The 27013-nt window shown below is 46.1% G+C and overlaps 1 protein-coding gene across 1 annotated transcript; it reads left to right on the top strand.

Annotated features, from left to right (window-relative positions):
- On the top strand, positions 1-27013 carry tm4sf5 (transmembrane 4 L six family member 5). The gene is made up of 5 exons (XM_063048750.1): positions 1-264; positions 8495-8575; positions 13976-14121; positions 17758-17950; positions 24831-27013. The coding sequence occupies exons 1-5, from the start codon at positions 94-96 to the stop codon at positions 24843-24845; spliced, it is 606 nt and encodes a 201-aa protein (XP_062904820.1). The 5' UTR covers positions 1-93; the 3' UTR covers positions 24846-27013.

The raw sequence follows: 27013 nt of genomic DNA, 5'->3' as shown, positions 1-27013 counted from the left end.
GCAGTGCAGAACAAAGAGACATAGCAGTCGTGAAAGGCTGCTGGAGACTTTCTCAGGCACCAACGTTGGACATTCGGTGGATTGACCTGCACAATGTGCACGGGGCAGTGCTCACGATGCATCGGCCTGATGCTGCTTCCGCTGGCTTTTAGCTGCATTGTAGCAAATATACTGCTCATATTCCCCAACGGTGAGAGAGATTGGGTCGATCATATCACCTTGCAGGTCTGGCTGATGGGAGGAATTGTCGGAGGTGGACTTTTTGTAAGTGCTTTTGCTTTGGTTCTTTTCAAATCCCCAGTCGTCCCCTTCCCTCCCACTCCGCTCCTGTTTGCTGCAGAGTCATAGAGAGAGGAAAGGTACAGAAATAGGCCCTTCAGCCCACTGAGTTTGCACTGACCAACATCCACCCATTTTCACTCACTCCCGCCTGAACCAATTCTACCCCTCACCCGCACGCTAGGGCGAAACAACCCACTGACCCCTGGTGGAGATGTGAGAGGAAAGCTGAATACCCAGGGGAAATCCACACATGGTCACAGGGAAAGAGTGCAATCTACACACACACACACACACACACAGAGCGGCGGAGGCCAGAATCGAACCTGGGTCTCTGGAGGTGGGAGTCTACCACTCTGCACTCAGTAGCCACTTTATTAGGTACACCTACGTACCTGCTCACTAATGAAAATATAGTACCTGATCAGACAATCATGTGGCAGCAACTCAATGTATAAATGCATGCAAGCATGGTTAAGAGGTTCAGTTGTTGTTCAGACCAAACATCAGAATGGGGAAGAAATGTGATCTAAGCGACTTTGACCGTAGAATGTTTGTTGGTGCCAGTCGTGGTGGTTTGAGTATCTCAGAAACTGCCACTCTGGGATCTTCACGTACAACTGACTCCAAAGTTTACAGGGAATGGTGTGAAAAACTAAAGAAAATATTCCAGTGAGTGGCATTTCTGTGGAAACGCACTGTTATTGGGAGAGGTGTAGATGAAAATGCCTTGTTAATGAGAGAGGTCAGAGGAGAATGGCCAGACTGGTTCAAGCTGACAGGAAGGGGACAGGAAGGGGACAGTAACTCAAGTAAACTCGCGTTACAATGGTGGAGTGCAGAAGAGGATCTCTGAATCCGTAACACATCGAACCTTGAAGTGGATGGGCTACAGCAGCAGAAGACCGTGAACATACACTCAGTGGCCACTTTATTAGATACGGGAGGCGCTTATTAAAGCGGGCACGGACTGTATCTTTATGGTCATCTGCTGCTGTCTCTGAGTGTATGTAAGTGGTGGGACATCAGTAACAAGACTGGCCTGATCCCCACCCTCATCTCCAATGGGTGGTAAGGCAGAGACCTTGAATAGTAACCTGTGACAGTGTGAGTTCAAATCTTACACAGATACAGGAACAGTATTCCATCTGGGTGGCCTCCAACCTGATAGCATGCATAGCGAATTCTCCTTGCAGCAAAAATAATTCACCCCGCTCCTCCCCCCTTCCTCTATTCCCCACTCTGACCTTTTACCTCTTCTCACCTGCCTTTCAACTCCCCCCAACCCCTCCTCCTTCCCTTTCTCCACTTTCCTCTTCAGTCCTTTCCGTTCCCCTCCTGGCTGGCTTTGATGATCATCTCCCAGCTGGCCTCCTTCCCCTCCCCCCACCCTTTTATTCCGGCGACTTCCCCCTTTCTTTCTCGGCCCAAAACGTCGATGTTTATTCACTTGCATAGATGCTGCCTGACCTACTGAGTTCCTCCGGAATTTAGTGTGTGTTGCTTAGGGAGAGTATTAGCCCAGATTGTTTAATCCTTCATTAAACCACCTTATCACTAATGGGCCAGAACATAAAACTGGTATTAGTAATGTCATTGGATTATCATATATGGAAAGGAATTTGTCCTCTTTGGGCCATATGTGACTCTGCCGCCCCCACTTCCTGCAATATTATTGATCTGAACTGCCTTCTGATGCTTTGCACTTCACCCGTCACCAACAGCAACCACGGATGGACAATAAATGTGGAGATGCCCATATCTGGGAAACAAACTGCACGGTGACCAAGGGCAGCAGCGTCATGTGTGTCCCCTACATCTACTGATCTACGATTTAAAAAATAAGAACATGAAATATAGAAGCAGGAATTTCTTGTTTCTTATCAACAGTGACACCATGTCCTATCTCTGACCTGTGTTTAGCTAATGATAATTACCATGGTGCAATGGTAGTGCAGTGGTTAGCGTGACACTATTACAGTTTACCTCTGAGAGGACCACAAACTTGTCGTAGGGTTTGGAGGCTTGCGTGCCTCAATGACCTGGAGAACTATGTTGACTGGAGTCAGGGCTTTGTGCTTTGGCTCTTGGTTAGGTCACCCATACCAAACAGGTCAAAGGATACAGGCCAGATAAAGAGTGGTCCACCAATCCTCCAGGTTCAGGGTTTCAGGTCAGGGTTAGCAACCCTGACTGATGAAAAAAATTGTTACAGAAACAGCAGTGAAGAACCCTTCTATATCAGTGTGTGTCTGTATGAACAGACAGAGATGGAGAACCTTCATTGCTGCCCTAAATGCCAGCGGCGTAACGGGCAGGAAGTAAGTAAGAATTACAGCTCAGGGTATCCAAGTTCGGAGTTGAATTCTGACGTTGTTTGCATGGAGTTTGTACGACCCTTCCCATGAGTGCGTGGGTTTCCTCTAGCTGCTCCAGTTTCCTCCCATATTCCAAAGATGTACCTGTGTGTATATAACTTGATCATTGTAAATTTGGTAAGGTATTTGACAAGGTACCCCATGCAAGGCTTATTGAAAAAGTAAGGAGGCATGGGATCCAAGGGGACATTGCTTTGTGGATCCAGAACTGGCTTGCCCACAGAAGGCAAAGAGTGGTTGTAGACAGGTCACATTCTGTGTGGAGGCCGGTGACCAGTGGTGTGCCTCAGGGATCTGTTCTGGGACCCCTACTCTTCGTGATTTTTATAAATGACCTGGATGAGGAAGTGGAGGGATGGGTTAGTAAAATTGCTCATGACACAAAGGTTGGGTGTGTTGTGGATAATGTGGAGGGCTGTCAGAGGTTAGAGCAGGACATTGATAGGATGCAAAACTGGGCTGAGAAGTGGCAGATGGAGTTCAACCCAGATAAGTGTGAAGTGGTTCACTTTGGTAGGTCAAATATGATGGCAGAATGGTAAGACTTTTGGCAGTGTGGAGGCTCAGAGGGATCTCGAGGTCTGAGTCCATAGGTCACTCAAAGCCGCTGCACAGGTTCACTCTGTGGTTAAGAAGGCATACAGTTCATTGGCCTTCATCAATCGTGGGATTGAGTTTAAGAGCCAAGAGGTAAGGTTGCAGCTATATAGGACCCTGGTCAGACCCCACTTGGAGTACTGTGCTCAATTCTGGTTGCCTCACTATAGGAAGGACGTGGAAACTATAGAAAGGGTGCAGAGGAGATTTACAAGGATGTTGCCTGGATTGGGGAGCATGCCTTATGAGAATAGGTTGACTGAACTCGGCCTTTTCTCCTTGGAGCGATGGAGGATGAGAGGTAACTTGATAGAGGTGTACAAGATAATGAGATGCATTGATCTTGTGGATAGTCAGAGGCTATCTGACTATTTTCGATAGTCAGAGGTTTTCCCCAGGGCTGAATTGGCTAGCAAGAGAGGGCATAGTTTTAAGGTGCTTGGAAGTAGGTACAGTGATGTCAGGGGTACGTTTTTTACGCAGGGAGTGGTGAGTGTGTGGAATGGGCTGCTGGTGGCAGTGGTGGAGGCGGAAACGATAGGGTCTTTTAAGAGACTCCTGGATGGCCACATGGAGATTAGAAGAATAGAGGGCTATGGGTAAGGCTTAGGTAGTCCAAAGGTAGGGACATGATCGGCACAACTTTGTGGGCCGAAGGGCCTGTATTGTGCTGTAGGTTTCTATGTTTCCGTGTTAAATTGTTCTGTGATTAGGATAGGGTTAAGTCCATTGCTATTGGGAGGCAGGGTGGAGATGCGTCTCCACCAAAGGAGGTGTAAAGGCACTCCTTCCCTCCGCTAGCCTCCAGGTCACCCTTGGGCAAGGTGTAGCACATACTTAGCCCCCCAATCAGGGTCATGTGAAGCCATGATAGCAGGTGTGGGTGGTCGTACGAGCAGTTAGTGCATGTCACAAGTACTAGGCGACCACTGACGCCAGGCAGACAATCTCCGAAGAGTATTGATAATGGTTGGGGTCACCTGTCTTGTAAAGACACTGCCCAGAAGAAGGCAATGGAAAACCACTTCTGTAGAAAAATTTGCCAAGAACAATCATGGTCAAAGACCATGATCACCTACGTCATACGACATGGCACGTAACAAACAAACAAGAGGGTCGCTGGGCTGGAAAGGCCTGTACTGCACTGTATCCCTAAATAAAATAAAATAGAATGAGTAATAAAATTGAATCTTCACTGCTGACCGTTCAGTATTTCAGTGAGTTCACCTTTCCCCTCAAATGGGTGTAGACACAATCTTCTTAACATTTCCTCATGAGACAGCCTGCCTTCCCATGGATCAAACAGATTACGCAGGTCAAAGTTCGAAGTAAATTTATTAACAAATTACATATCTGTCTCCATACACAACCCTGAGATTCATTGTCTTGTGGACATACTCAATAAATCCATAATCGAATAATAACCATAATAGAACCAATGAATAACCACACTAACTTGGGCGTTCAACCTAGTGCGAAAAAGATTAGAAACTGTGCAAATACTAAAAGAAAGAAATAATAATAATAAATAAGCAATAAATATGGAGATCATCAGATGAAGAATCCTTAGATTGTGGAAACATTTCAATTTTGGGGCAAGTGAAGTTGAGTGCAGTTATTCTCTTTGGTTCAGGAGCCTGATGGTTGAGGGATGTTGCTGATCCTGGTGGTGTGAGTCCTGAGGATCCTGTACCTTCATCCTCATAGAAGCAGTGAGAGGAGAGCACGTCCTGGGTGGAGGAGGTCCCTGATGATGGATGCTGCTTTCCTGCAACAATGCTCCATATAGATGTGCTCAATAGTGGGGAGGCTGCTATCTGTGATGGAGTGGGCTGTATCCATTACTTCTTGTAAGATTTTGTAGCATCTGTAGAGAGTTGACATTTTGGGATTGAGATCCTTCATCTGGAGTTTCTCCAAATTCCCACTTCTTTGGACCGTTCTGTTTCTTTAATCCCAGGAAATCAGTCTGTAGTTCTTGGACAACATATAACAGCTTCCAGAGGAACTCAACAGGTCAGGCAGCATCTACTGAATGCTTCCATCGGTCAGGATCGACCATGGATGTTGTGTCCTAGCTGTCTAGATATGTAAGCTAGAGCATAATGATATGGAGAGAAAGCTGTTGCCCATGTACCAAGCGCCCCCTCTCCACGCATCTGGTGAACCCAGAGGAACGGCAGATACTGATACAGTTTGGTATCAGCAGCATCACAGGAGTTGCCAGTCAGTATTAACTCAACGTAGGACTGCCTTAGGAACCCCAGCTCTGGATTTTTCCCCTCGGGGTTTACTCCCAAAGCCTTCCCCGTGGGTGGATATAGCTGCAAAGTAGTGGAGGTTTCAGATCAGAGTTTTTCTTCTCCTTGATGAGTTGCTGATGAGCTCCATCTGCCCAAACTGACTGGTTTTAAGGCAGCAGTAACCCGTCTTTGCCACTTCTCCTGTCAGAAGAAACGGTTCTGCTGGGCCTAGCAGCTAAGACACACATGTAGGCCAGGAGATGTACTTGGTTGTCGGTGGCTATTTAATCAGCATCTATACAGGGAATAAACAGTCAAAGTTTCGGGCCGAGACCCTTCATCAGGACTGGAAAGGGAAGGTGGAAGAAGCCAGAACAAGGGGAGGGGAAGGAGATGACAATTGAAAAGTGAAATCAAGTGAAGGTGGGATAAAGTTTGAAGTTGTGAGGAGATAGGTGGAAGATAGGTTGAATATGAGAGGGGAAGGATTTAAAGGGGATATTTTCACTTCGAGAGTGGTGGTATTTGGATGAGCTGCTGGAGGAAGTGGTAGGAAGTAAGTACATTGAAGATATATAAATGACATTTGGATTGGTGTATTCATAGAAATGGCCGAGAGCAGAAGTTCCCAACCTGGGGTCCACGAGCCCCTCAGTTAATGGTAAGGGTCCATGGCATAAAAGAGATTGGGAATCCCTGGCTTAGAGGGATATAGGACAATGCAGACATGTGAGATGAGCAAGGATGGACATCTTGATCAGGATGGCCAAGTTGGGCTGTCTAACATGTCTCTCAGGCCAATCTGCTGTGTTTAGTAAGCTTGGGAAGGTTGAATTTGAAGGCAAAATACATAGTTAAGTACATGATTCTTGGCTGTGTGGAGGAACATGGGCATCTTGGAGTCCATATCCATAGATCCCTCAAAATTGCCGCGGAAGTTGATAGGGTGGTTAAGAAGGTGTATGCTATATTTTCTCTAAGAGGACCACAACCATTGGGTTTGGAGCCTTGGCTGCCTCAGTGACCCAGAGAGCAATGTTAGCTGGACTTGGGGCTTTACGCTTTGGTAGAGGCTAGACCAAGAGTGATCCACTGGAGCTCCAGGTTTCAGAGGTTCAGCTCATGGCCAACAACCATGACTGATGAAACAAAATTGTTACGGAAACAGCAATGAAGAATCCTTCTACATCTGAGTGCGACAGCATTCCTGAGTCTCCAGCTGGGACTTGCATGACAGACGATAGTGAAAACTGAGAGGAAGCTACTGACACGATGAAAGAAACACTGAACACTGCCACAGATGGAGGACCTTCATTGCTACCCTACACACCAATGGCAAAACAGGCAGTAAGTAAGTATGATGTGCTGGCCTTCTTTAGTCAGCGGATTGAGTTCAAGGGCCGTGAGGTAATGTTAGAGTTCTATAAAACTCTGGTTAGTCCACATTTGGAATATTATGTTCAGTTCTGGTCACCTCATTATAGGAAGGATGTGGAAGCTTTAGAGAAGGTGCAGAAGAGATTTACCAGCATGCTGCTTGGATTAGAGAACATGCCTTATGAGGAAAGGTTGAGTGAGTTAGTGTTTTTCTCTTTGCAGTGAAGGAGGATGAGAGGTGCCTTGAAAGCCCTGTACAAGTTGGAGTGGCATGGTAGTGTGGCGGTTAGCGTGATGCTGTTACAGTACCAGCAACCTGGGATCAATTCCCACCGCTGTCTGTAAGGAGTTTCTCCATGTGACCACACGGGATTCCTCCGGGTGCTCGGGCTTCTTCCTACAGTCCGATGACATACAGGTAGTGGGTCAACTGATATTGTGGGTGTAATTGGGCCGCTTGAACCCATGCTGTATTGTTAAAAGAAAGTAGCATAGAACAATATGTTGAAGATGATAAGAGGAGTCACAACCTCAGGTTGTCGGTGGAATATTCTGAGTGCTGAGTTTTTTGCTGTTGGGCTATATTTGTATTCTCTGCATACTATTACTCACAATTATCTGTATCGTTGTGCTTTGGGTTTTTAAGTGTTATTGTTAGGTCTTATAGAGGCTTACAAAAGTACAGCACAGAAACGGGCCCTTCAGCCCATCTGGACAATGCAAAACCATTTAAATTGCCTACTTCCATCAATCTGCACCGAAACCATCACCGTCCATACCCCTATCATACATGTACCTATCCAAACTTCTCTTAAACATTGAAACTGAGCTCTAGTCTTCTCTGGCTTACATTAAGTTGCAAATGTCCTTGGATGTTTCCAGATAATTCTCTTTGGGACTTTGCAGGTGTCTAATTAATTACCCTTGGACTTTTGTCTCTTATTGGAATAGTTACTTGTTAATTTGTAATTATTCTGAGGTTTTATCAGCTGGAGTGTATTTAAAAGGACTGTATTAACCCCTTGTTGTCTTGGTCATCCTGATCTTTGCCTAGTGAAGTTCTGGCCCAGTTATCCGAGGCCTTGCAAGTTCAAATTTTTGTTGTTTTTTGTTGTTTTGTTTTGTTTTATTTTATTTTGTTCCCTTCTGAGTCTCTGTGTGATCCTGATCTTGGGTCCAAAGAGGCAATGAAATGAAGAGGTTTAAACTGAATGGACAGGCAGAGACTTTTTCTCAGGGTGGAAATAGCTAATACCAGCGGGCATTATTTTAAAGTGATTGGAAGAAAGTATAGGGGGAATGCCAGAGGTAAGTTCTTTACACAAAGAGTAGTGAGTGTGTGGAATGCCACGCCAGGGTGATGGTAGACGCAGGTGTTCCCAACCTGGGGTCTATGGACCACTTACTCAATGGTATTGGTTCATGGCATAAGAAAGGTTGGGAACCTCTGCACTAGGGGAATTAAATTTTTTTAAAGATGGGGAAATGGAGGTTAATGTAGGAGGGAAGGATTAGATCGATCTTAAAGTAGGTTAAACGTTTGGCACAACGTTGTAGGCTGTAGGCTGTAATGTTCTATGTTCTTTCTTGGTTCATCATTGGTGATGTCTCTGTCCACAGATCCTGTGCCCTGGCTGTGCTGCCATTCGTGCTGGAGGGAAAGGTTGCTGTGGAGCCGGTTGCTGTGGCAACAGATGTCGGGTAAGATTCCTGACGGGTTGCACATTGACTCATGGATCCTGATGTCTACTCAGCCAATGGTTTTGGACGTAACATTTATCTGAAGAAGTTCAAAGTGTTGAGGGGTGGTTGAGTTGCTGGGGGGGACAGCTGGGGATGTGAGTGTTGGGGGGAGAGTGAGGCTGATGATGAGTGGGAGGTGGGAAGTTGAGATGGATTGGCAGTGGGTGATGTGGGGGTAAGGGTTGAGACATCTATTTCAATAATTGGAAAGTCAAAGCTTTATAAAACTCAGGTTAGGCTGCATCTGGAGTATTGCATGTTAGTCCTGGTCACGCCATTACAGGAAGGATATGGAGGCTTTGGGAAGGATGTTGAAGAGGTTCACCAGGATGCTGCCTGGATTAGAAGGGATGAGTTATGAGGAGAGATTGGAGAAATTTGAGTAATTTTACTCTGGAGCGTCAGAGTCTGAGGGGAGACCTGATAGAAGTTTATGAAGTTATGAGCTGCATAGATAGGGCAGACAGCAAGAGGTGGTATGGTGGCATTGTGGTTAGCACAACGCTTTACCGTACAGGTGATATGGGTTCAATTCCCACCACTGCCTCTAAGGAGTTTCTATGTTCTTGCTGTAAACTGCTTGAGTTTCCTTCAGGTACTCTGGTTTCCTCCCATAGTCCAAAGGCATACTGGTTGATAAGTTAATTGATCATTGTGAATTGTCCCATGATTAGGCGGGTAAAATTGGTGGACTGCTGTGGGCATGGCTTAAACAGCCAGAAGGGACTATTCATTTCTGTATCTCAATCAATTGGATAGTGGGGTGAAGAGACGTCTCTACCAAAGGAAGTGTAGGACATCTCCTTCCCTCCGCTAGACTGCAGGTTACCTTTGGGCAAAGGGTATAACCTGCTTAGCTGTTCCCCCCCCCCGCCCCCCGCAAACCGATCAGGGTCACGTGAAGCCATGGGAGCAGGTGGTGGATGGTCGTACGAGCAGCTGGTCCATATCACAAACCTTGGCTATGTGACCACTGATACCAGGCAGACAACCTCTGAAGAGTACTGATAAAGGCTGGGGTCACCTGTCTTGTAAAGACACTGCGCAGAAGAAGGCAATGACAAACCACTTCTATAGAAAAATTTGGCAAGAACAATCAAGGTCATGGAAAGACCATGATCACCCATGTCATATGACACAGCACATAATAAATAAATCTCAATAAATGAATTAGTAAATAAATAAATAATCTTTTCCCAGGGTCAAAATATCATACTAGAGGGCACGTATTTAAGGTGATGGTGGTGGTGTGGATTTCAAAGGGGAATGTATGGGACATATGCAGAGAGTGGTGGGTGTCTGGAATGCACTGCCAGGGGTGGTGGTAGCAAGTATGATAGAGATGTCTGAAAGGCTTTTAGACAGGAACATGACTGTGTGGAGAATGGAGGGACATGGACCATGTGCAGCAGAATGGATTAGCTTAATTCCATGGTTCCATTTAATATTGGAGAATGTATACAATAGACAACCTGAAATTCTTACTCTCTGCAGACATCCTTGAAACAGAAGAAAACCGCAAAGAATGAATGACAAAAAAAATTAGAACCCCAAAACCCCCTCCTCCTCCCTTGCACAATCAACAGCAAAGCATCAACACTCCCCCCTCCCTTTCCCCAGGTAGCATAGCCCGTCACCACTCACTGTAGCAAGGCCTCCAAAGAGACCATGATCCGGAGTCCATCAAAGCCTACAGTCCAAACCCAGCACTTCAACATCCCACAGGCTCTCTCTCTAACAATGCAGAGAGAGGTGACCCCCCCCCCCCACCCCACGACGAGAGGGGAGACTAAAAGCTCGCTGTTTCGATGTTACAATCTACAGCAACATTTTTATTTTGAGTTTCTCTGACTCGAGAATCAGCAGCAAACTATCCCCCTGACCCTGAGTGTGTAGGCCCCAGCAGGGGTGAGTGGCTTGCTGGGAAACTGCAGCAGGCATGTGAGGAAGACCAGGATTCAATATTGAAAAGGCACCGGTCTTGGCTGTGTTCAAGGCTTCCTTCGTCATGCCAAGATGGTTTTCACTACTGCCAGTCATTCAGGTCCCGGGTGGAGACTCAGATGTAGAAGGATTCTTCATTGTTGTTTCTGTAACAATTTTTTTGACCAGTCAGGGTTGTTAGCCCTGAGATGAACCCCCGAACCTGGAGGACTGGTGGGCCACTTTTCGTTTGGCCTCTACCCTTTGACCTGTTTGGCTTGGGTGACCCCACCAAGAGCCAAAGCATAAAGTTCTGACTCCAGCCAACCTAGCTCTCCGGGTCATTGAGGCAGACAATCCTCTAAACAAGGACAAGTTTGTGATCCTTTTGGAGGCACGTCATAGGTAAAAGGACCTGTGAAAAGGTGAGGTGTTTCATTAGGGAAAGGATGATGATTGTCTGGAGCAACATACGTAAAAAGCTGGAGGAATTCAGCAGGTCAAGCAGCCTCTATGGAGAGGAATAAAGAGCCAAGATTTCGGGCTGAGACCCATTCCAAAACATCAGTTCTTTCTTCCTCTTAAGATGAGTTCACCCAGCAATATTGTTTGTGTTATCAAGATTCTAGTTTTATTTATCACCTGTACATAGAAACGTACCGTAAACTGCACTGTTTGCTTCATCAACCAGCGTACCTGAGCGTGTGCTTGGTGCACCGCATAATTGTCACCATATATTCTGGTGCCAGAATAGCAGGCCTACAATGCTCAGCTGAACAACTCAGAGCACAGCAAGCAACAAAACAGACCCTATTCGTCCTTGCCCTCCAAGAGTTCCAAAACCTTGTTATCGGGTTTGGAGGCTTGCGTGCCTCAATAACTCAGAGCTATGTTGGCTGGAGTCAGAGCTTTATGATTTGGCTCTGTGTAGCGTCACACATGCCAAGCAGATCAAAGGGTGGAGGCAAGACCAAGAAAGGTCCACCAGTCCTCCAGGTTCAGGGATACAGCTCAGGGCTAACAACTCTGACTGGTAAAACATAGTTGTTATGGGAACAGCAATGACGAATCCTTCTACATCTGAGTGTGACGGTATTCCCTGAGTCTTCTGTCGGGAGTAGTGAAAACTGTGAGGAAACCTCTGACATGACGAAGGAAGACCTGAACATCATCGAAGATGGAGGACCTTCATTGCTGCTCTAGATGCCGGTGGCATAATGGGCAGTTGGTAAGTGAGTTCCTTCCTCCCACCCATGCACCTACATGGTCCTTTAACCCCTGCACAGGCCTCCGGCATTCAGCAGACTTGGACTCAAGCCTGTAGATGTTGGGCTTCATATTAGCCAAAGGAATGAGCCTGGAGTGATCATGAACAGTTAAATGCCAGCCATCCCAACACACCCAGGAGTAGACCAGCCTTCCTCGCCTAACTTCCACCTTCTCACACTGCTGCCTGTTTTGGGCAACGTTAATGTTATCGATTGTGCTGTGGATAATTTACCAATGTTTGACCTTTACTTGCACAATCATTTACTGTTGTTGAGTCACCATTCGGAGATATCGCTCCTTGTTCCCAGCCCATCAATGATATTGCTCTCGTTTCTTTGCTGCTTTACATCTGGCAGTGATCTTGGTATCTCCCCTTCTGCTCTGTCAGATTCCACAGCGCTGCCTGTTGTCACTCGCCAAACCGAGCCATTGGGAAACAGAGAAGTCGCTTTGCTCAGCAAACCTCCAGAAGAGAGAGAATCATAAACACAAGAGATTCCGCAGATGCTAGAAATCCCAGAGTAACACACACAAAGTGTTGGAGAAACTCAGCAGAATAGGTAGCATCTGTGGAAAGGAATAAAGAGTCAACGTTTCAGAAGTATTGATGAAGGGTCTCAAAGTTCTAAGAAAATTTATCATCAAAGTACATATGTCACCATATACAACCCTGAGATTCACTTTCTTGTAGGCATACTAAATAACTCTATAAAATGATAACCTTAACAGAATCAATGAAGACTGCTCAGCTAGGGCGTTCAACCAGAATGCTGAAGACAACAAACCATGAAAGTAGAAAAAGAAAGAAATAATAATAATAAATAAATATTGAGAATATGAGATGGATAGTCCTTGAAACTGAGTGCCTTGATTGTGGGAACAGTTCATTCATGGAGTGAATGAAGCTGTATGTAGTTATCCCTTTTGGTTCATGAGCCTCATGTTTGCGAGGTAGTAACTGTTCCTAAACCTGGTGGTGCGGGACCTGATGCTCCTGTACCTTCATCCTGAGTGGAGAAGCAAGAAGAGAGAATATCCTGGATGGTGGGGGTCCCTGATGATGGATGCTGCTCTCCTGCAACTGTGTTTCATGGCCAATGGTGGGGAGGCTTTGCCTGTGATCTATTGGGCCGTATCCATAACTTTCTCCAGGCTTTTCTGTTCAAGAGCATTGGTGTTTCCATACCAGACTATGATGCAGCCCTCACTCTTTCTTCGCCCACCTGCTCTCCCTCCCCCCTCGTCCTCCCTCCCCACTTTCTCCCACGGCCCCACCCCCTGCGCTCTCCCATGGCCCCACCCTGTGCTCTCCCATGGCCCCACCCCCCTCACTTTCCCATGGCCCCACCCCGACTGGCTCACCCTTTGCCCCACCCTCCTCCCCACTATCTGCAAATTGATCTACACAAGTAGTTTGCCATTGTCTCCTTCTGGGCAGTGTCTTTACGGGTGACCCCAGCCATTATCAATACTCTTCAGAGACTGTCTGCCTGGCGTCAGTGGTCACATAACCAGGACTTGTGATGTGCACCGGCTGCTCGTACAACCATCCACCACCTCCTCCCACGGCTTCATGTGACCCTGATCGGTCGGGTGGGGGGGCTAAGCAGGTGCTACATCTTGTTCAACTGTGACCTGCAGGATAGTGGAGGGAAGGAACACCTTACACCTCCTTTGGTAGACTGATATCTCCACACCGCAGGTCAAATTTTGTACAGGTGCATATTTTCTGAATCCTGGTTCCCACTTAGTTAATCCATGATTAAGCGATCCACAATATGATACCACCAGAATGATCCCCAACACTGCTGTTCTTCAGAGTCTAAAGAGATTCTGCAGATGCTGGAAAGTTTGAGCAGCAAACGCAAGATTCTGGAGGAACACAGCGGGCCAGGCAGCATCTATGGAGGGAATTCAATAGTCAATATTTCAGGCCAAAAGTTCTTTGACCAAAATGGTATCCTGATGAAGGGTCTTGACCCGAAATGTCGACTGTTTATTCTGCTCCATAGGTGCTGTCTGGCCTGCTGAGTTGCTCCAGTGTTTTGTGTTATCCTACTGTTCGTGCCTTCTTGCTGAACTAGGACACGGAACAGAGAACTGTAGAGCAACGTATGTGCAGGGACCCCGGGCCAGTGGCACTGAGACTGCTCTTGTTCCCTACAGATGCTGCGATCTGTGTTCTCTTCCGCGTTTGGGGTGCTGGGCTCCTTCTACTGCCTGGTTGTGTCTGCAACAGCGCTGCGGAATGGCCCGCTGTGTCTTGTCGAGTCCAGAGGTTGGGATTACCCCTTCCAGAACCTTCCGAATGGGTACGTACATCTCCATTTACCTTGATGGCGAGAAAGGAGGTGATGAGCACAAACCTGGTACTCTGACCTATCCCATCCCTCCCATTTCCCTCTGTAACACTTCAGCAAAAATCGAACATCTATTGGGCCGTGGCAGACCTGATCTCCAATACCAATGGGGAATTCTATTGCTCTTCGTCCTCGAAAACTCAGACCAAGGCACCTATCCACTGATCCAGCATCTTCCCTCTACCCAAGTAGTTAAACTCTGATAACTTGTCATGCCTGCTTCCAGACCAGCAGATCAGCTTCTAAGTACATTTATTACCAAAGTACGAGATACGTCTTCCCTACGGGCAGTCACGAAACAAAGAAGAACCATGGAGCCAAACCGTCAATCATCAATCATCAACCCACCCCTTCCTCAACACGCAAAAAAAAATTGTGCAAATGACAACCAAGTAGTAAGCCAAAAAATTTACAACACAAAAGAGAGGGAGATCGCTTTGCAAGAAAATAAACAAATACAATACAGGGACTAATGTGCAAAATATGGTGAGCTGTGCACAAAACCAATCTTAAAAATAATACAGAGAATATGAATTTTTGGGTCCTTGAAAGTGAGTGTGGAATCAGCTCCAAGTTGAGGTGAGTGAAGTTATCCACGCTGGTTCAGGAGCCTGATGGTTGTAGGAGAGTAAGTGTTCCTCAGTCTAAGGCTCCAGTACCTCCTTGGAGGCTCAGTGAGAAGAGATCATGGCCTGTTTGGCAGGGGTCCTTGATGATGGATGCTGCTTTCTTGTAGCAGTGTTCCTTGTCAACGTGCTCAATAGTTGGGAAGGCTTTGCCTGTGATGGGCCGGGCTGCATCCACCACCTTCTGTAGACTTTTCCCTTCCTGGGCGTTGGTGTTTCTACAGCAGGCTGTGATGCAACCAGTCAGGATACGCTCCGCTGTACATCTGGAGGTTTGTCAATGTTTTGGATGACATGCCAAATCTGTGCTAACTTCTAATAAAATGTAGCGGCACGGTTGTGTCTTCTTCGCGATGGTACTGAAAATCTAGTCTCAGGACAGATCCTCTGATATGAGAATGCTAAGGAATTTAAAGTTAATAACCCTTTCCACCTCTGATCCACATAATGAGAACCGGTTCATGGACCTTTGGTGATGTCCTCCGGTAGTTAATCAACTCTTTGGTTTTGCTGAAGTAAAAACCAACTCTTTGGTTTTGCTGGTGAATTTTAAGGACATTTAGGAGTCAGAACCAGGTGATTTGTAAGGAGTGGTGGAATCAGAACCATCTGCTGATGTCTGATCAGTACCAAGCAGCACGGCATGTCAGTCCATGGCCACCTCTACTGCTGCAAAGAGGCCACACTCAGGTTAGAGGAGCAACACCTTGTATTCCGTCCGGGTAGCCTCCAACCTGATGGCATGAACATTGACTTCCCAAACTTTTGGTCATTCCCCCCCCCCCCCACTTCACCATTCCCCATTCCTTTCTCCGTCTCTCATCTTATCTCCTTGTCTGCCCATCACCTCTCTCTGTTGCTCCTCCTCCTTCCCTTTCCTTCCATGGTCTTCTCTCATCTCCTATCAGATTCTACCTTCTTCAGCCCTTCATCCCTTTCACCAATCAACTTCCCAGCTCTTGATTTCATCCCTCCTCCTCTCCTGGTTTCACTTATCACCTACCACTTTATACTTCTTCCTCTTGTAATGCCCTGGCTAAGATTTTTACTGCTATGCAGTGGGTATTTCATTTTAGCAGTTCCCTAAGAGCAATCTGTTCTGCTTTCCTCATGTTTGGGTTTCAGCTAAAGATAAGGGGTTGTGATGTTCATGCTTAGGAATGTAATGTCATCCAATCAGGATGGTGGAATTGGGAGACGACGCTAGAGAATTCTGGACGGAGAGGTTTTTGTGACAGACACTGGTGTGGTTCGCAGTCTTTTTGGTGGGAGCTAGGAGAAGACAGGAGGAAAGATGGCTGAGGATGCCATCCCTTGTTTCACAAGGTGCTTTGTGCAGGTGAATGGCTTCAAGGAGGAAGAACCAGTACTCCCATGGGGGTGCCCATATGTTCGAGATGGATTTCGAGCAACATTTGGAAGGTGCTATGGACTTTCAGGCAGATTATGGGTGCAGCACACGAGTTAAAGACAACTTTGAGAAGAGCTCCACCTTGTGTGCAAATTTGGACTGGGGTTAATTATAATGGGCCCTTTTTATTTTTTCCTTTTCTTTTCCTACTAGCTGTTGAAATTTGTAAATATACTTCCTTTATAACTGTATGCAGTGTACAGTGTGTTCTTTCTTGATGAGGGGTGATTGCATGGGGGCAGTAATTCACACAGATCGGGGTTCAGGTAGGAGAGACAGCCCAACGTCCTGGGTTTGGAGGGACTCAAGTCATACCAACCCTAGACGTATGGAGCCTGGGGAAGGTGGGTTTCTCACCGCTGAGTCTGGTGGCTGTTAGTGAGGGTCTAACGAACCGCATCTTTAGAGATGCCCGGTAAAAGGGGGTTTCACTCTCCTCCCCCCATCTTCTTACTCTGACCTCTTCCTTTGCAGTCCTGATGAAGGGTTTCAGCTTGAAACACCGACTGTTAACTCTTTTCCATGGATGCTGCCTGGCCTGCTGAGTTCCTCCAGCGTTTTGTGTGTGTGTGTGTGTGTGTGTGTGTGTGTGTGTGTGTGTGTGTTTGTGTGTTGCTTTGGATTTCTAACATCTACAGATTATGTTTCTGAATCACCATTTACCACTTCTGTACATCACAGATGGGGTAGCATACACAGAGTTGGTGGGTCGAGCATGGAATGTGGCCTATACCCTGGGACTGGTGTTGCAGGGATAGAGGGAGAGGGGGGGTGAGAAAAGGAAGGTGGATAAGGGGTACAATTTTCTCTCAATGCTGTGGCAAAAAAAAAGTGAAAAGCATAGGGAAAAGAGATTCTGCAGATGCTGGAAATGCAGACTGACACACACGTTTGGCCTCCTCTACGTCAGTGAGACCAGACATAGGCTGGGTGACCACTTTGTCGAGCACGCTTGCTCCGTCAGCAACAGGGAGGATTTCCCGGTGGACAGCCATTTTAATTCCGCTCCTCATTCCCATTCAGAAACGTCATTCCATGGCCTCCTCTATTGCCACAATGAGGCCACTCTCAGGCTGGAGAAGCAACACCTCATATTCTGTTTGGGTAGCCTCCAACCTGACGGGATGAACATCAATTTCTCTAACTTCTGGGAATTACTTCTCCCTCACCCCCACCGTCTCTCCCTTTCCTTTCCCCATTCTGGCTCCCCTCTTACCTCTTCTCCTCACCTGTCTATCACCCCCCCGCCCCCGGTACTCATCCTCCTTCCCTTTTTGCCATGCACCACTGTTCCCTCCTATCAGAGTCCTTCTTCCTCTTCCACCTTTTACCTCCCAGCTTCTCATTTCATTGCTCTCCGCCCCCCACCCACCCACTCACCTTCCCTCCTCACCTTGTACCTCCTCCCCACCTTCTTATTATGGCTTCTACTCCCCTCCTTCCCAGTCCCAATGAAGGGTCTCAGCCCGTAACGTCAACTCTCGCTTGACCCACTGAGTTACTCCAGCATCTTGTGCGTGTTAACGTGAAAAGCAATTATTTTCCCGACAGGACTAACTATCTGACGAACCAGACTCTGTGGAAAATCTGTACTAAGCCCGATAACATTGTGATGTGGAACGTGGTCCTCTTCTCCATTTTACTTGCGGCCAGTGTGATCGAGCTGGTGTTATGCGGCTTTCAGATCATTAACGCAGCCATTGGGGTGTTCTGTGGAGACTGCAGGAAGAAAAAGAGGAAATACGTAAGTTGAAATTATCATCACGTGCACCCTTTCACTGTGAATGGTAGGCCATTGAGTGGGTTAGAACAGAGGAGAGGGATCTGAGAATACAGATCCATAATTCCATCACAGTTAGGTGGGTTCATAAAGAGAGGTCTAGGATAGTTGGGCTTCATAAATCAAAGTATTGAGTACAAGAATTGGGATGTTATGCTGAAGTCGTATAAGACATTGGTGAGGTCAAATTTGGAGTATTGTGTGCAGTTCTGGTCACCTACCAACAGGAAAGATATCAATAAGATTGAAGGAGTACAGAGAAAATTTATCAAGGATGTTGCTGGGACTTGAGGACCTGATTTACAAGGAAAGGTTAAAAAGGTTAGGACTTTATTCCTTGGAGTGTAGGAGAAAGTGGGGAGTTTTGATAGAGATATACCAAAGTATGAAGGGTATAGATAAGGTAGGTGCAAATAGGCTTTTTCTACCGAGGCTGTTTGGGATTAGAACAAGAGGTCATAGGTTAAGGGTGAAAAGCAGAATCCTTAAGGTGAACCTAAGGGGGAACTCATCCACTCAGGAGATAATGTGAGTTTGGAAGGTGGATATGGGTTTGATTTCAACATTTAAGAAATGTTTGGATAAGTACATGGATAGGAGGGGTTTGGGGATGTGCAGGTACAGACTTTCAGTACACTGGATGAACTCAGCAGGTTGGGCAGCATCAGAGAGAAACGATGAGTCGACGTTTCGGGCCGGAACCCTTCGTCAGGACGGAAGAATGAAAGATGGGGAAGGATTTGAAGAATGCTTGTAGCATCAGTTGATAGACCAGTAATTTGAAAGACAAAGGGGTGGGGGAGGGGGAGCATTGACGTCATAACCCTGAAAACAATGAGTGGTAGAAGAAGGAGGCAGAACCATGAGGGAGCTGGGGGAGGGGTAGAGTGAAATAGGGAAAGAGGAAGGGAGGGGGAGGGAATTACCGGAAGTTGGAGAATTCTATGTTCATACCAAGGGGCTGGAGACTACCTAGATGGTATATGAGGTGTTGCTCCTCCAACCTGAGTTTAGCCTCATCATGGCAGTAGAGGAGGCCATGTATGGACATATCTGAATGGGAATGGGAAGCAGAGTTGAAGTGGGTGGCTACCGGGAGATCCTGTCTGTTGTGGCGGACAGAATGGAGGTGCTCGACGAAGCGGTCCCCCACTCTGCGTTGGGTTTCACCGATGTAGAGGAGGCCGCACCGGGAGCACTGGATGCAATAGATGACCCCAATAGACTCACAAGTGAAGTGTTGTCTCACCTGGAAGGACCGTTTGGGGCCCTGAATGGTTGCAAGTGATGAGGTGTAGGGACAGGTGTAGCACTTACGCTTACAGGGATAAGTGCCGGGTGGGAGATCAGTGGGGATGGACGTGTGGATAAGAGAGTCGCTGAGGGACCGATCCCTACGGAAAGTGGAGAGGGGTGCAGAGGGAAAGGTGTGCTTAGTGGTGGGGTCCTGTTGAAGGTGGCGGAAGTTGCGGAGGATAATGTGCTGGATCCGGAGGATGGTGGGGTGCTAGGTGAGGACAAGGGGAACACTGTCCCTGTTGTGGTTGCGGGAGGATGGGACTACCTCACCTTAAGAATTTCACCTTTCACCCTTAACCTATGACCTCTTGTTCTAATCCCAAACAGCCTCAGTAGAAAAAGCCTATTTGCACCTACCCTATCTATACCCTTCATACTTTGGTATATCTCTATCAAAACTCTTCACTTTCTCCTACACTCCAAGGAATAAAGTCCTCACCTTTTTAACCTTTCCCTGTAAATCAGGTCCTCAAGTCCCAGCAACATCCTTGGTAAATTTTCTCTGTACTCCTTCAATCTTATTGATATCTTTCACATTTAATAACTTCTCTTTTGGCTCTTCCCACTTTCTTCAGACTAAAGGTGTAGTTATGGAAACTCGCATGGGACCCAGCTACGCCTGCCTCTTTGTTGGTTATGTGGAACCGTCTGTGCTCCAAACCTATTCTGGTACTGCTCCCCAACTTTTCCTTTGGTACATTGACGACTACATTGGTGCTGCTTCCTGCACCCATGCTGAGCTCATCAATTTCATCGACTTTACTTCAAACTTCCACCCAACCCTCAAATTCACTTACTCTATCTCGGACACTTCTCTCCCCTTTCTCGATGTCTCGGTCTCCATCTCTGGAGACAGACTGTCCACTGACATCTTCTACAAGCCCACTGACTCTCATAACTACCTCAACTAAACCTCTTCCCACACCGCCACATGCAAAAATGTCATTCCCTATTCCCAGTTCCTCCGTCTCCGCCACATCTTCTCCGAGGATGAGGCTTTCCGTTCCAGGACATCTCAAATGTCGTCTTTCTTTAAGGATCGTGGTTTCCCTTCTACCATCATCAATGATGCCCTCACCCACATCTCCTCCATTTCCCGCACTTTGGCCCTCACCCCATCCTCCCGCCACCACAACAGGGACAGAGTTCCCCTTGTCCTCACCTACCACCCCACCAGCCTCCGGATCCAGCACATTATCCTCCGCAACTTCCGCCACCTTCAACAGGACCCCACCACTAAGCACATCTTTCCCTCTCCACCCCTCTCCACTTTCCGTAGGGATCGGTCCCTCCATGACTCACTTATCCACATGTCCATCCCCACTGATCTCCCACCCGGCACTTATCCCTGTAAGCGTAAGTGCTACACCTGTCCCTACACCTCCTCTCTTGCCATCATTCAGGGTCCCAAACAGTCCTTCCAGGTGAGGCAACACTTCACTTGTGAGTCTGTTGGGATCATCTATTGCATCCGGTGCTCCCGGTGTGGCCTCCTCTACATCGGTGAAACCCGACGCAGATTGGGGGGCCGCTTCGTCGAGCACCTCCATTCTGTCCGCCACAACAGACAGGATCTCCCGGTAGCCACCCACTTCAACTCTGCTTCCCATTCCCATTCGGATATGTCCATACATGGCCTCCTCTACTGCCATGATGAGGCTAAACTCAGGTTGAAGGAGCAACACCTCATATACTGTCTAGGTAGTCTCCAGCCCCTTGGTATGAACATAGAATTCTCCAACTTCCGGTAATTCCCTCCCCCTCCCTTCCCCTATCCCTATTTCACTCTGCCCCCTCCCCCAGCTCCCTCATGGTTCCGCCTCCTTCTTCTACTACCCATTGTTTTCAGGGCTATGACGTCAATGCTTCCCCTCCCCCACCCCTTTGTCTTTCAAATTACTGGTCTTTCAACTGAAGCTACAAGCATTCTGCAAATCCTTCCCCCTCTTTCATTCTTCAGTCCTGACGAAGGGTTCCGGCCCGAAATGTCAACTCATCGTTTCTGACTGATGCTGCCCAACCTGCTGAGTTCATCCAGCGTACTGAAAGTGTTGCTTTGATCTTTTACAGCAGCTGCAGATTATTTTGTGTGTGCAGGTACAGACTGATGGGGCTAATAGTTTGACACAGACTCGACGTGCTGAGAAGTCTGTTTTTTGTGCTGTAGAGCTCTATGACACTAAGTACACAAAAATGCAGATACAGTGGAAATCTTATTTGCAGCAGCATCACGGGAATGCCAATACAGGAGATACACAGAGCATAAATCTTACAGAATAGAAAAGTGAGAGACAAAGAAAGTGTTCAAAAACAAGACCTTATTGGAAAAAGGAAGGCTCAATAGGGGACAAGTCCATGGTGGTGGAAAGGGTGATCTGCAATGCTCCATTCTGAGGTAGGGTTAAGGTTATTCAAAGTTCAAAGTAAATTTATTGTCAAAGGACATTATGCCACCATATACAACCCTAAGATTCATTTTCTTGTGGGCATACTTGATAATTCCATGATAGAATAATAATTACGGACACCCTCCTGTCAGTTTGAACCTGTCAGGCCATTCTCTACTGATCTCTCTCATTACAAGGCGCTTTCACCCACAGAACTGTCACTCACTGGATGGTTTTTTTTGTATCTCGCACCACTCTCTGTAGACTCTAGGGACTGTTGTGTGTGGAAATCCCAGGAAATCAGCAGTTTTTGAGATACTCAAACCACCCCGTCTGGCACCAACAATCATTCCACAGTCAAAGTCACTTTGATGACGTTTCTTCCCCATTCTGATGTTTGGTCTGAACAGCAACCGAACCTCTTGACCATGACTGCATGCTTTTACGCACTGAGTTGCTGCCACATGATCGGCTGATCAGATACTTGCATTAGTATAAGTTTACCTAAGAAAGTGGCCACTGAGTGTAGGTTCGGGTCTAGCACAAGCTACTGAGAACAAGTTTGAGTTTATTGTCACGGGCACACTAGAAATGCCATGAAAGTCAGCTTTTCACAACAGCAGCGGAGTACGTTATAGACATGGCTGTCATAACTTACATGAATTGACATCACAAAATAAAAAAAATAAGATTAACGACATCAGTGCAAGTTGAGGGAAATCTAGTCTGGGGTAGAATTAGGGTTTTGCAGGTGGACTCAGGGATCTGATGGTGGTGGAGGAGATGCTGCTCTTGAACCTTCAGGCATGGGTCTTCAGACTCCTGTTGCTCCTCCCTGATGGTGGCACTGGGAAGAGGGTATGGTCCGGATAGAGAGATCCCTGATGAGGGACGTCTCCTTCCTGAGACATCACCACTTAGAGAGGTCCTTGATGGTGGCAAGAGCTTTACTCAGGGTGGAACTGTCTGAGTCCCACCGCTCTCTGTAGCCCCTTGCGATCCTGTGCACTGGAGTTCCTGTACCAGGCTGTGATAGAACCAATTGGAATGCTTTCCACTGTACACCTATAAACATTTGTCCGAGTCTTCAATTCAAAACCTCTTTAAAATTTTATCAAAGTAGAGATGCTGGCGTGCCTTCTTTGGGATTGGTGTCCTCTGGACAGGAGGGTCAAGACAGCAGGTATAGACAAGGCTCTAGGGCCACTTTTGGCATCCCACACTGTGTTGTCCCCTCGCTACTGTCCCAGAGATGAGGTTAGCCAGGAGAATTGGAGGGAGAGGCTTGACAGGGAGGCGGGCTTTTGTCAGAGTCTTTGGTGACATGATGAATATCTTAAAATTCAAAGAAAGTAGAGATGCTGACATGCCTTGTGGTTGCATCTGTGATTTGGGCCCAGGATAGACCGTCTGAGGTGTTGACACTCATGAACATGAAGCTCATCACTTTTTCCACTGCTAACCCCTCTTGAGGTCAAGGGCAAGACTGTCACAACATTTAAGAAGTTTCTAGACAAACACAAGGCATAGAAGGCTAAGTGATGGAATATGGGATGACTATAGATGGGTTAGCACAAATATGGTGAGTCGAAGGTCCTGTTTCTCTTCATGTATGGATCTAGTCAATAAAAATCTGTCAGCCCCAGATCTAACTTGAAAGACTGAACCTTCCTGTCATGGATTGCTTTTTACAGAAAACAGTCCAATCTAGGCTGTTCTCTGGGGCAGCTCAGTGTCAGACACTGGGTTCAATTCCTACATCTGCCGTTGTGTGTGTGTGTGTGTGTGTGTGTGTGTGTGTGTGCGTGCGCGCGCGTGGAGTTTGTACGTTCTCCCTGTGATCCTGTGGTTGAATTTTTTTTTACAGTGAACCACAAAGATTTTGCTTCCTGACTACTTTGGTGTCTTTCTTGTGGATTTTGGCCTGTTGTGTTTCTATGAACTTGCCTATATTTGTTATCTCAATTCATAATTCAAGTTAATAAAATGTTGCCCACAATTTGAGCTGAAAAGTGTTCTATCTTGTCCAGACACGCCTGGGAATGCTTAGGCAGAGAGATGCTGCATGAGAGGACAGATTCTAGAAAGGCTATAAATTTCCATGAAAGAGTTTGATATTTGAGACGGATGTTTCCCAAAATAACTGATGCCAAGATTAAGGAAGGCATTTTTGTTGCTCCATAGATCAAACAGGTAATCAATGACAGGCAATTCAAAGGACTTCCAGTGAAACTGGAGAAAATCATATGGAAGGTATTCAAAGATGTTGTTGAAAATTTTCTTGGCAACTACAGAGCACCAAACTACGTGCAGTTGGTTGACAACATGCTTCAAGTATACAAAACCATGAAGTGCAACATGTCACTAAAGATTCATTTTCTGCATTCCCATTTAGACTTCTTCCCTGCAAACTTGGTGCTGTCTGTGATGAGCATGGTGAAAAGTTTCACCTGGACATTACAGTCATGGAGAAGCAGTATCAGGGCAAATGGTATCCATCAATGCTGACTGATTATTGTTGGACACTTAAGTCAGAAGCCTCAGACACCGAGTACAAATGAAAATCATCAACAAAACATTTTTAGATTAGTTGAACAATTGCTTGTTTCTCCAAATTCCTATGTGATACAAGTCAGCTGAACTTATATCTGATTTCAGGTTAAAGCAGTTTATCATAAACAAAAACTAATTCTGAGGAAGCCAAACTTTTGAAAAAATTTGTTGTCCAGTGTTATTGGCACCTGTACCAAGGTATGGTGAAAAAAATAGTTTTACAGACAGCATGTCTGTACAAATTATTCCAAATATCAGTACATTGGGGTAGTACAAGGGAAAGTAAATAAGAAATTTCAGAATAAAGTGTTACAGTTGCAGAGAAAGTGCAGTGTAGGCAGACAATAAGATGCAAGGTGTAATGAGGTAGATGTGAGATGAAGAATCTATCTCCATCATATAAGAGGTCTGTCCAAGAGACATGACAGTGGGGAAAAAAGCTGTCCTTGAGCCTGGTGGTTCATGCTTTTGAGCTCTTGCACCTTCTGGCCGATGAAAGGGGAGAAGAGTGGAGAATGCAGCAGATTACCTCTATATTCCAGTGGAGTTATGCTGTGATTATACCTGCTGACTTGAATCTCATGGTGTGCTTTTTCTCTTTACAGGACGATGATCAGTAATGTTCAGACCCAGAGAGGTGACCATGTAGAATTTAGCCCAGCAACCTGACATGTCTTCATGATCCCAGCAGTAGGCTTACTCCTCCCCCTACTGTCCTAGTTCTACGTTTCAACGGTATTGGTTTGTGATGACTCTAGAAGATGATACCCTACAGCCATGGAAACAAGACTTCTGACCGAGGATCCATCTCCAAATTTACCACATCTAACCAGAGGCTGAATCACTCAAACATTATTCCTCACTACCTTAGAGTGGATGTTCCCTCCACTGCTCTGCCTTCTCCACACTCCTCATTTCCATTATTTTTCTTGCTCATCCACTTACTTTTATCTTCCAGTGTCTCTAGTGTTTCTCCTTCCTTTCTTCTGTTCTGTCTTCCTCCCTCCCTCTGTCTCTCTGTCTTTTTCTTTCTCCCTCTCCCTCTATCCTGTTATGTTTCGTAACTTCAAAACATTAAATTAATTCAAAAGAAGACACAGTCCAAAATGTGAGTCTAACTTTGAGTTTCCTTTAAGCGAGGCTTGCACGTATCATATGGTAGAGTGATATTGTATGCAATTCAAGTATCTGTACATATAACCAGTAATCAATTATTTAAATTCACAAGAATGCTTAAACAAACAATATACATACATAGTTACTTAAATACTACTGATACATCAAATACACACATCCCTCCCTCTCTCCATCTCTCCATACATGTCCAGAGTACAAATGTTATGAAGATTACTTTCTAACAGCAGCAACAGAACAGTACATTAAAACATAAGTTAACACAAACTTAAATGGGTGTAAATTACGCATAACTTATGTAACAAAAACAAGCAAAATAAAATGACAAGGCTAGAATCGTCGACTGTACTTTTTTCCATCGCTGCTGCCTGGCCTGCTGAGTTCCTACAGCATTTTGTGTGTGCTGGGCCGAGTCGCTCCAGCATTTTGTGTATGCTGCTCACACATAGACTTGTTCAGATCTGGAACACAATCCCTGACAGGGTTGTGAAGGCATAGAATCTCCCAACACTTAAGACCATAAAACTATAACAAAATCTGCACATCAACTCTTGTCTGCAATTGTGTTCACTCACAATCCTCAGTAGTAGAGTGCTGGATTTTCAATCCAACGACCTGAGTTCAATTCCTAATTGAGTCACTTCCCTTACAAATATAACCATATAACAATTACAGCACGGAAGCAGGCCATCTCGGCCCTTCTAGTCCATGCCGAACTCTCACCTAGTCCCACCGACCTGCACTCAGCCCATAACCCTCCATTCCTTTCCTGTCCATATATCTATCCAATTTAACTTTAAATGACAACATCGAACCTGCCTCAACCACTTCTGCTGGAAACTCATTCCAGACAGCTACCACTCTCTGAGTAAAGAAGTCCAGCAATGACTTGGCCTCCACAGCTTCCTGTACCCACACAGATTCACCACTCTCTGGCTAAAAAAATTCCTCCTCCCACCCTGAGCCAATAGGCTGGTCCTGGACTTATTTCCTGGCATAAGTTACATATAATTATTTAATTATGTATGGTTTTATATTGCTATATTTATACTCTATTCTTGGTTGGTGCAACTGTAATGAAACCCAATTTCCCTCGGGATCAATAAAGTATGACTATGACTATTTCCATTCTAAATGGACATCCCTCTAATCTGAGGCTGTGTCCTCTGGTCCTAGACAGCCCTACAGTAGGAAACATCCTCTCCACATCCACTTTATTGAAGTGTTTCAACATTCGATAGGTTTCAATGAGATCCCTTCTCATTCTTCTGAATCCTAGTGAATACAGGCCCAGAGCCATCAAATGCTCCGCATATGACAAGCCTTTCAATCCTGAAATCATTTTTATGAAACTCCTTTGAACCCTCTGCAATGTCAGCACATCCTTTCTTAGATAAGGGGCGCAAAGTATCTGGAGAAACACAGGTCACAAGGCAGAGAAGTACTCAGACCAAATTCTGGTAAATGGAACTAATGTTGATGGTCAGCATGGATTCAATTCGCAAACACGAGGAAATCTGCAGATGCTGGAATTTCAAGCAACACACATAAAAGTTGCTGGTGAATGCAGCAGGCCAGGCAGCATCTCTAGGAAGAGGTAAAGTCGACGTTTCGGCCGAGATCCTTCGTCAGGACTAACTGAAAGAAGAGCTAG

The sequence above is a fragment of the Mobula hypostoma genome, chromosome 5, assembly GCF_963921235.1.
Source record: "Mobula hypostoma chromosome 5, sMobHyp1.1, whole genome shotgun sequence".
NCBI classification, from domain to species: Eukaryota; Metazoa; Chordata; class Chondrichthyes; order Myliobatiformes; family Myliobatidae; genus Mobula; species Mobula hypostoma.
Note: the sequence above shows the minus strand (reverse complement) of the source record. Positions and strands in the feature narration are given on the sequence as shown.